This window comes from Dromaius novaehollandiae, chromosome Z (genome assembly GCF_036370855.1).
Source record: "Dromaius novaehollandiae isolate bDroNov1 chromosome Z, bDroNov1.hap1, whole genome shotgun sequence".
Lineage (NCBI taxonomy): Eukaryota > Metazoa > Chordata > Aves > Casuariiformes > Dromaiidae > Dromaius > Dromaius novaehollandiae.
In genome coordinates, this window is record NC_088132.1 from 6,674,440 (window position 1) to 6,684,651 (window position 10,212).

At 63.6% G+C, this 10,212-nt stretch overlaps 1 protein-coding gene across 1 annotated transcript; it reads left to right on the plus strand.

Annotated features, from left to right (window-relative positions):
* The first annotated feature begins 340 nt into the window (after positions 1–340).
* LOC135324870 (uncharacterized) lies at positions 341–4,718 on the plus strand. The gene is made up of 5 exons (XM_064501875.1): positions 341–427; positions 2,888–3,076; positions 3,472–3,531; positions 3,734–4,173; positions 4,517–4,718. Exons 1-5 carry the CDS (start codon positions 341–343, stop codon positions 4,716–4,718), a joined length of 978 nt encoding a protein of 325 aa, XP_064357945.1.
* The last annotated feature ends 5,494 nt before the right edge of the window (positions 4,719–10,212 follow it).

A 10,212-nucleotide genomic window follows, 5' to 3' on the forward strand; every position in this document is an offset into this window, starting at 1 on the left:
TTGCTCTCCACGGAGCTGTCCTCTGGACCAAAAGGGAACAGCTGCATTGTCCTTTGCTGTCCACACAGCAAGACCTCAGCTCAGCCTCCCTTTCAGGTGCCACAGTTGACCTGCAGAGAACCTCCGGCAGCTACGCGTGGGAAGACAGTTGGCTCTGCCGGGCAGTCTGGTTCTTGTGTCCTGCTGTGCCTGCAGATGCTATTTTGCAGGTATTGTAGCAGAAAGCATCAGTGCTGCTTCAGTTGCTTCCTGTGGAGCTGGGGCCTGGAGGGGAGGGGTAAGCTGCTGCTTGGCTTCTCCCAGATACAGGGGGGAGAAGGGCTCCCCAGAGAAGACCACGATGGGAATCGACAGCCTCACCAGGGAGAAGAACTGGCGGCGACTTGGCAGAGGGTGCAGCGGAGCTGAGCTGGTCCCTGGCAAATGGGTACAAGGGAGGATTGTTGCTCCTCTGGGCATCCAGCTGGCTTGATAGCATAGACGGAGCGTTAACGCGGTGGTGGGGGGAGAACTGTGAGAAGCCTTCCTCAAGGCGCCTGGCCCTCGTGCTCACCAACAGACATGCAGGTGCTCCACACTTGGTGGCCAAGCTGAGGGGCCTGGGAGTAAACCAGGGCAGCGGTTACTGTCAGCGGAGAGAGGCCCTGTGGTCTGTAATGCCCAGCTTGCTTTCTCTGCTCTCAGTCCAGGCCTGTGAAGCCTGGTGGGGAGAAGTGGGCAGGGTGGGGCCAGTGCAAGCAGCAGATGTGCTGCCTGCTGCAGCCGCAGCTGAGCAATCCCCTGAGAGGCTTCCTAAGGCCTATCTTCTGGCCAGAGCCTGGGAGGGGGGAAGGAGAGGGCTGTGCCTCACTGGTTCCTGTGGCTTGTCATGCTTGTCCCAAGTCTTGCCCGGGGGCTGTCTGTGTGGTTTTATGCTGCCTGGTTTTATGCCCTCCCTGGCTGGAGGGACCTCTGGAGATCATCTAGTCCAAGCCCTCTGCTCCAGCAGGGTCAGCAACAACAGGTTGCCCAGGACCCTGTCCAGATGGCCTTGGAATATCTCCAAAGATGGAAGCTCCACAACCTCTCTGGGCAACCTGTTCCACTGATCAGTCCCCCTCGCAGTGAAGAAGTTTCTCCTTACATTCAGATGGACCCTGTGTTACAGTTTGTGCCCGTTGCCTCTCGTGCTATTGCTGGGCACTACTGAGAAGAGTCTGGCGCCGTCCTCTTGACACCCTCCCTTCGGATACTTATACACGTTGCTAAGATCCCCCCTCAGTCTTGAGCAGATCCTTGTGGCGCTTGGAGCAGGGCACCCTTGCATATCCAGCAGCTTTCTTGGAGCCCTCTTCTTGCTCAGGCCCTAGCGCGTGGGATTCTTCCCAGAAGGTCCCCGAAGAGGCCAGAGCTCACTCTCCGGAAGGCCAGCCTTCTGAGCCTGCTTTTTACCCTGCTCCCTCCTCGTGGCATCCGGAACTGCACCATCCCAGGGTCAGTGCAGCCAGGCGTGCGCCCTGCCTTTGCAGCTCCAGCCTGCCTCTCCTGCTTTGTAAGGACAAGGGCCAGCAGAGCACCCCTCCTTGCTGGCTCCTCTATCACCTGCTGCAGGTACCTCCTATATCACCTGCCCGCGGTGCCGGCAGAGCTGGCTCCCAGAGGGCAGCCGCCTGCCAGGGGCAGCACCAGCGTGGCTCCTGGGGGCGGAGGGCAGCCGGCAGGGCACAGGGCCGCAGACCTGCTGCCGGCAGCAGCTCTGCCGGGCCCTGACGGCTGCTGCTCTTCCTCTCTGCTTTTCTGCAGGAGCACTTGCACGCAGCCAAAGAGGAGAGAGAAGCAAGGGTGCAGGAGCTGCACGAGGCAGAGGGCCAAGCGGGAGCCGTGCTGACAGCGTGATGCTGGCAGCCTGTGTAGTGGTGGCACAGAATATCCACACCGGTAGCCCTATAGGCCATCTCTACCCTGTGTGACTTCCCATGTGAAAACAAGAGCTCTTTGCATCGCTGGCAGCAGAGGAAGGGGCTGCCCAGGGCTTTCTCTGGGTGCCCCAGGCGGGGGTTTTCGCCCTCCTTGCCTGGGCAGGGGCCTGGGCGGGGCACAGGCCGCCCCTGGGCCAGCGCACGCACGGGCCCTTTGTGACAGCCCCAAGCTATTGTGACTGCGGAGTGCCGCAGCGTTTCCCAGGTGGCTGCAGAGTCTCGCCCAGCTGCCTTGTGCCCGCACTGCTGCTGAGCGTGTGTGCCAGGCGTGGGGCAGCACGGCAGGTGGAGCGAGGGTTTGGGGCTGGTGCTGGCCTGGTGCTCTGGGGCGAGCAGCAGCTGCTCTGGGTGCCGATCGGCAGAGGCGCCGCTGCCTGGGCCTCCTCTTGGCTTGCCTGCCGCGGGCAGAGCAGAGGGGAGCTGCGTGGGGCACGTGTGGCACGGGCCCAAGCCATGGAGGTGGCGGGGGCGCAGGCGGCCCTGCAGCAGGTGCGGGCCCACAAGCAGGAGCTGCTGGAGCAGCTGGAGCTGCTGGAGGAGGAGCACGCAGCACTGCAAGGCACCACCGCCCAGCTGGCGGAGCAGGTGGCCAGGTAGGATGATGTCCCTGGTGCTGGGCACAGGGACGTAGCAGGCAGGGCAGGTGTGTGGCGCTAGGTGCGACACAGGACCCCAAAGGGAGCCGCGGCAGGCAGTGGGGAGGGCCTGTGCAGCTGTGCAGGGCAAATGTGAGGGCCCCCTGTGGCTGCAGGCAGCAGAGGCGCAGGAGGGTGGCTGAAGAGCCGCAGGAGCTGCTGGCCGAGCTCAGCAGGCTGCAGGAGCGGCTGCAGCAGAGCCAGCAGGAGAGGGGCCACTGCCGGGAGCTGCTGCGGTGCCTGGTAGGTGTGGAGCGCCCTTGGCGCCCGGGGTTGGGGCTGCTCCCGCTGCAGGCTTGCTGGGGGCCGTCTTTGCCCTGCGCTGAAGCCCTGCTCTGTGCCTTGGCCACGCAGCAGGAGGAGAAGCAGGAGCTGCAGGACACTGCCCTGGAGCTGCGCAGCGACAATGTCGCCCTCAGCCAGCGCTGCTGCAGCAGCCGCCAGCAGCTGCAGGGCCTGCAGGAGCTGCTGCCACAGCTGGAGGTGAGCGGGGCCGGGCGCCTCTGCCTGCCCCACGGTGCCAGCAGCAGCTCTGCTGGGCCCTGACGACTGCTGCTCTTCCTCTCCTCTGCTCTTCTGCAGGAGTGCTTGCACTCAGCCAAGGAGGAGAGAGCTGCAAGGGTGCAGGAGCTGCACGAGGTAGAGGGCCAAGCGGGAGCTGTGCTGGCTGCGTGATGCTGGCAGCCTGCAGGCAGCGGTGGGTGTGGGGAGGGCGTTTGCCGCAGGCCGGGGCCCTTGGCCTGTCTGTGGCTGTGGCCAGCACTGGCTGTGGCCTGGAGCGGGGCAGTGGTGAGGGGGCAGAGCCCTGGGGCTGGTCGGGCAGGGGGCTGCCCAGCTGCCAGCTGAGCTGCCCGCATGGGGTGCGCCGTGTTTTGCAGGAGAAACAGCGCTCGGCCCAGCTGCAGGAGCAGCTACGGGAGCAGGAGGAACGGGCAAAGGTAGCGCCGAGGGGGCGAGGGCAGGGGGTGGTGGGCGCCCAGTGGCCGGGGGGCTGGCAGCAGGCTGCAGTGGGTGCCTGGAGCGTGACCCTTCCCTCTGCCAGGCGCTGCGCATGGAAATCAAGCATCTGCAAGAGCAGGTGGAGGAGGAGGAGCTGGAACTTGCCTAGTGAGTGGGGCCCGGGGAGCGCTCTGCCCACAGGGGTCTCCAGGGGCTCTGTGCTGCAGCGGGAGTGCCAGTGGGTGCCAGCGCCGGTACCGGGGAGGGCATGGGGGCTCTGAGCAGCATGTGGTGGGACGGGAGACCCCCCTCCCTGCCGGTGGGCAGGGGTATGTTGCGACGGGAGCGCCGGTGGCCATGGAGGTGTGTGCTGGTCCAAGCCAGCCCTGTTGCCTGCAGCAAGCAGCAGACGGAGCAGGAGCCCCTGGAGGAGGGGTCTGTGTTGCCAGAGCTGCTGGAAGCCCAGCTGGTAAGGGGGAGAGGCAGCGCCAAGGGCAGTCCCGGACGGCCCGCTGGTGGCACCTCGCTGGGGAGAGGGCCAGCACACAGCCCCATGCAGCCGCGCACATGTGCCCGCTCTCTGTTGCCCTGCAGGAGAGGGAGGAGCTGGCCAAGAGATGCGGCCTCACTACCTGGCTGAAGTGAGTTGCCCCGGGGGTGCCTTGTGTGCCAGGGCCCGCGTCTGGGCTGCTGTGTAGCGAGGGTGCCCTGCGCTGGGGGTGCTGCTCGCGGGCTGTGGGCTTTGCAACGGGGAAACCCACCCTGGGAGGGTTGCCCTGGCGTCGGGCTTGTTTCTTGGAGCGCTTGTGGCGGCTCTTTTGCAAGCCTGCGCAAGGGAGCGACAAGCAGTGCCTGGGGTGGGGGTGGGGTCAGATGGAGGGTTCCCTGAAGGGGCCCCTGGGGCCCAGCAGTGGGTGCGGGGAAGACAGGGCTGGGATGCCCCGCCTGGCCTGCTGCGTCTGCCATGCCTCTGGTGTGCCACAGGAGACTCTGCGTGCTCTTTGTCTGCCTGGAGCTGCTGGTCATCTGCGTGCTGGGCGCCGTGGTGCTCTATGCCTCCCAGTGCGAGCGGGAGCTGCTCTACCGGCTGCTGCTGTGGCTCTTGCCCGAGCAGAGCTACGCCCGCCTGGCGTACTTGCTGGCAGAGAGCCTGGCCGTGTGCAGCGAGGGGCTGCTGCCCTTCTGACAGGCTCCTGGCAGCCCCGCGTCTCTGTAGGACTGGGGCTGCCGGGGCCTGCAGGGCAAGCGCTGAATAAAAGGTGCTGTGTGCCCAGCTAGTTGTGGCCGAGTGTGCTTTGTGCGTGGCCCAAGAGAGGGCCTTGGAGCCCCGGACGCCTGCGCTGGGGCTGGCAGGTGCCGGGCAGGGGCGGGATGCGTCTGCGCAAGTGGGGCAAGAGTGTGCTGGCTGGTGGGCTGCCCCCAGGCTGGTGAGCAGGGCTGGGCCTGGAGCGCTGGGGCCGAGCTCCCCGCCTGCAGTGGGTGAGCGCAGGGAGGCGAGGGCTGGGAAGGACACAGGGCTGGGGCATGGCAGTAAGAGCGCCCCGGGACAACTGTGCGGGGCCCCAGGGGTCCACTGCCCAGGGCTGCACACAAATGCATGGGCTCACAGGAGAGCGCGGCAGGCCTGAGCTCCCCCTGGGAGCGCCTTGCCCAGCAGCCTGGCAGGACGGTGAAGTGGACGAGGCCTTGCTGCAGCAAGCGGAGGAGGAAGCAGTGCAGATGCCTGAGGGTGGTCCTCGTCCTCCTTGGCCCTGCAACCTCGCCCAGAGGTGCTGGAAGGCAGGGCAAGGTGGCAGGATGCGAGCCATGCCCAAAGTGCCTGCAGGGTGTCGGGGCTAGCGTCTTGGTGCGGTGCTGGCCGGGCCACGCTGGCATGGGGCACTGCTGGGGCTGCTGCTTCTCGCCAAGGCAGAAGTGGTTGGGGGAGGTGCCAGTCAGTGGCCAGCTGGGCGGTGGGCCCCAGGGTTTCTTTGGGAGGCCAAGGTCCTGCGGGAGCGCGGAAAGCAAGTGGACAGCACCCAGCACCCTCCGCCTCTCCAGCGCCTGTGCCTCTGCCCTGGAGTCCTGCTCAGGCTTTGGGGCTAACAACAGCTCATGCTAAGCCTGATGCATGCCCTCGGAGCAGCACCATTAGGTGAAAACCAGAGCCAGACGCATGCCCAACAAGAAGGAGGAGGTCTGCTCTCCTTGCAGCGTTCTACCTGCTTCTTAGGACCTGGTAGGAGCACAGCTCTTTGGACCCCAGGAAATGCTTGCCCAGCAACCCAAACGACCAGTAGCGATGGTCTAGTCCAAACTTTCCGAGCTGCCAGGTACCAATATGTCAGCTCACCCAAGCAGCATTTGCAGCAGCTCCAGCAGCAGCTGGACTGCTGAGGCTCTCGGGGTTGCCGGTGCCATTCAGGGCACACCCACATCATGTCCAGGGAGGAAGGGGGAGCACTCTCAGAATCACCCAAACACAGAACGGCTGACGTTGGAACCTCGTAAGATCACCTAGCCCAAGCCCCCTCCTCAGACAGGGTCACCTCAAGCCCCTTGCCCAGGACTGCAGCCAAATGGCATTTGAATCTCGCCAAGCAGGGAGGCTCCACCGCCTCTTCCACGGCGCCCTTTTCTAGGGCTCTCTTTCCCTCAGAGTAAAGAAGTCTTTCCTTCGGGTCACATAGACCTTCCTGTGTTTCTGTTGGTGCCTGTTGTCTCTTGTGCTGGCACTTTGCACCACTGACAAGAGTCTGCCCGCATCCTCCTGACACCCTCCCTGCACCTGTTGAAGTGCATGGAAAGGAGGCCCCCTCAGCCCTCTCTTCTCCAGGCTGCACAGGCTCCCTTAGCCTTTCCTCAGGCGACACGTGCTCTAGTCCCTGAATCAGCTTCAGCTCCCTTCGCTGGACTCGCTCCAGGAACTGCCTATGTCTCTCATCCTGGGGAGCCCAGCAAGAACACAGCACTGCAGCTGTGGCCCCAGCAGGGCTGAGTAGCGGGCAAGGAGCAGCTCCGTCGACCTGCTGGCAATGCTCTTGCTCGTGCAGCCCAGGAGACCTTTGGCCGCAGGCGGCCGGGGCCCTCCCAGGGTGCGCTTGCAGAGTGGAGGGGAGCTGCGTGGGGGACTTGCAGCACAGGCCCAAGCCATGGAGGAGGCTGCAGTCGGCCCATGGAGAGTGACCCTTCCGTCTCCCAGGTGCTATGTCAAGAAAGAAGGCAACTGTGAGAGGAGGTGGAGCAGCAGCAGGTGGAAAATGCCCAGTGAGTGGGGACTGGTGACCTCTCTCCCCACAGGGGTATCCTGGCATCCTGGGCCACACCTGGAGTCACAGGGGACACCAGTGCCAGGGACAGGATTGTGGGGTCTGGGCGGTACTTGATGGGACAGGCCCTGGCTGTGCCGAGAGGGGGGCTGCTGCCCTTCTGAGAGCCATCCCCCTCTCACGTCTGCATAGCACTGAGCCTGCAGGGTGACTGCTAAAAAAGACTTCCCGTGTTCCCACCGCAGTGCACTTCAGCGGGCTTGGCCCATCCCCGGAGTTCAGCTTCAGGCATCGCACTGCTGCAGGGCCAAAAGCTCCTACGCCCGCTGTCCCCTGCTCCCAGCGTGCGCCAAGTCTCCTGCTGCGGGGCAGAAGCGACACGCTGCCCCGGACCCAGCAGGGACTCCCAGGGCTTGGCACCCACCTCCCCGCAGGCCCCTCAAGCGCTCGCCAATGCTGGTCCCTCGGGAACCACACTTCCTGTTTTCCAAGCGAAAGGCAGCAGCAGCAGCGGCGGCAGCAGCAGCAGCAACCCCGGCGCGCAGACCTCGCCATTTGCGCCACTGCCCTCCCCTCCCCACCTGCCCTGCTGGAACCGCGGGTGGCAAGCCCGCCACGCTTCCCTGCAGCCAGGGCTCTCCGGAGGGAACCGCTGCCGGCCAAGCCCAGGCGCCCTCTCGCCGGGGGCCTGGGGGCGGCACTGCTGGGGCAGAGCAGCGAGGAGCAGCACAGACAGAGAGACAGGTGAGACCGGCTGGCACCGCCCTGGGAGCCGGGCCTCCCCCAGCCCGCTCTCCCACCCCGCCCCCATCCCCGCCCCCATCCCCGCCCCCGGGAGCAGCCGCCGCCGCCGCCGCCGCCGCCCCCTCCTGCCCCGCAGCAGCCCCGGCCCCGCCCCACGCCCGCCATGCTGGCGGGGCAGGGCCAGCACTGCCCGCCCCCGCCGCCCTTCTCGGGCTTGAGCCGCCAATCAGGGGGCCGCCGGCGGGTGCGTCCCGCCAATCAGGGAGCAGCTGGTGCGGGCCCCTGTTCCAGGAGCCCCGCGAAGCTTCCAGAAGCCGCCAAGAGGTGCCGCCTGGCCGGGGCTGGGTGCAGGCGCCCTGGGGCACAAAGCCCCGCAGGGGAGGGAGAGGCCAGAGGGAGGGTGGGCGCGGCGCGGCAGGGAAGGGAAGGGCAGGGCCGGGACTGGGGCAGAAAAGGGCTGTGGCTGTTGGGGGAGAGAGGGCCGCCAGAGCAGGGAGTTGAGCGCCAGTGTTGTCCGAAAAGCGGATTCGTTGCCCGGTGTGCAATAAGCCAATAATTACACACTCAGGAGAGGCATTTGTTTCTTTATTTCAGAGTTGCGCAAGCCTGGGTGCTCGGTGGTTTCCCACAAATCAAGCACCCCCCCCAGCTTTTCAAGTAGCATTTATACAAACAAATTGCCAGATTTGCGACTTTCCCTTTTACACTGACTGGTTAGTGATTTCTTCATTCCCTGGGTCCCACCCCTGTCTCTCAAGGTCCTGATGAGGGGAGATCAATTAACACTGCCCCAGCAGGGACAGTAGGTGTTATCTCCCAAGGTCCTGACGAAGAGGACATAATCCAGACCCCTTAATTAACACTGTTTCAACAGTGAGAGGAGGCTTTGCTTCCCAAGGTCCTGGCGCCCAAGCAGGCCTTATTTCACAGCCTTGACATCCTCCCTTTCAGAGAGTGGGGCACAGGAATGCAGACTGCTTGTAACTCCCTTATCTTTCCAGCCTGCACCAGCTCTGGGGCCCTTTCTTACCGAACTAGGAGCGCGGCCTAAGGCTTCAGCAAATTTAGCTACTCATGCTAAGCAAGTGTGCAGCTACTCATGCTAAGCAAATTTTATCTAAGATAGAAGTTATCCAGATCTACCTACTTCAAACATTCTTTCTGAGCTTCTCAGGGTTGTCTTGTAACACCAGCGCGCCCCACAGAGGTGTGCCGGGGCGGGCAGGGGCTGCCGCACTGGGCGCCCTGCGATACGAGCGGTTTCCCTTGTTCACGTGCTGTCTCGCGGCGCCCCTTGGAGCCCTGCGTCCCAGAGCAGCGATGTGGCGCAGGGCAGGATGATCCCTGAGCACAGTGGCCTTCGGCAAGGGCTGTGGCTTCCCCTGCCCCCCCGCCCAATAGGTCTGTTGATCTCAAGTGGAAACTGCTGTGTTTTTGTAGCAAAAGGGAAAGCAAGCAGGACACAAAGCTCTTGGAGCACTTGCTTGCAGGAAGCTGTGCATGTGGTGGTGAAGGGTGCTGAGAGAAACCATGTTCCTGTGGGAGTCCAGTCTGTCAGCTTTCCGTCAGCAGCAGACTTCCAAAATGGCTTCTTTTCAGCTCGCCCTTGTGAATGGTTTGCCCAAAGCTTGAAGCTTTGGTAATGGCCGGACTCCCTCTTCTCTAGGCTAAAGGTCCCCCTGAAGAAAAGTTTGTGAACATCCTCTTAGGGTTGATCCTAGCGGCTCTTGGTGAGTGCCACACAGGGAGGCATTAGGGTCCCAGCTGAGCACCAGCAGCTGCTGTTGAGCCCGAGAAGGGCGATGTCATTTGGCGAGGGTTGCGCCTGTTCTGTGGGGAGAGAAGAGGACTGCCCTGTTTGACAAGGGGATGGTGAAAACACTTCATTAGCAGCATCTCGCCCCACTCGGAGACTTGTGGAAGCTGGGAAAGCCCTGGCGCTGCAGAGGCTTGGCTGTCATGCCCAAGCAGGCAGCTACGCTGGACTTCCTTGCTCAGGGACAGGGGGTTTGGCTCCTGGCAACTTTGTGGGAGCGAGACTGCACAAGGGCTTTGCTCTTGTTTCTTCCCGCAAAGCCGCTGCAGCGTGAGCAGCAGCCGAGCTGTGTCCTGTGGGAACCAGAGTCCGCTGGGAACTACCAGGGCTTGGGAACTACCCCCAGCGCTGCCCCTCGCCCGCTCTGACCCGCAGACTTTCCGTCTGTCTCCTGGTCCACATGGGAGCTGTGTGGTACCCACACAGCGGAGATGCCGGCACTGAGCAGGTGTGTCTGGTGGGAGACAAGGGCCCTTACCAGAAGGGGAGGAATGCTGAAGATCATCCCTGGGCACAGACAGTTGGACCTCCCTCGTGAGGTCCCTTCTCTAGGCTCCCGGTCACACTGTGTTTCAGATCCCATGGGGAGGTGGGTGCTGAGTGCTAGGCGCTCACTCCGTGGGGTGGGGGCAGTGTCTTGGTTATGCCCCAGGCGCACCCTGGAAGCAGGAAGCAGTGGGCTGGGCGGTATTCCTTCTCAGGCACAGCAGTGACAGCTCATCCCAGGAAGCAGGTCAGCAAGGCTCAAGCCATACAGTCAGTGTTTTTTAACATGTCCCACATTTGCCACAGCATCCCCCAAAGACGTGAAAACTGTAGCTAGTTCCATAGTACTCGAGTGAGGCAGGGATTGCTTCCGTTGCTCCCTCTGA

Excerpts from the sequence above, each read along its gene's own strand:
- LOC135324870 (XM_064501875.1), top strand. The coding sequence starts at position 341 with ATGGGAATCGACAGCCTCACCAGGGAGAAGAACTGGCGGCGACTTGGC. Across the intron at positions 428-2,887 it reads AGCTGGTCCCTGGCAAATGG|GCTTGCTGGGGGCCGTCTTT; the intron begins GTACAAGGGAGG and ends CTCCCGCTGCAG. Across the intron at positions 3,077-3,471 it reads AGCTGCTGCCACAGCTGGAG|GAGAAACAGCGCTCGGCCCA; the intron begins GTGAGCGGGGCC and ends CGTGTTTTGCAG.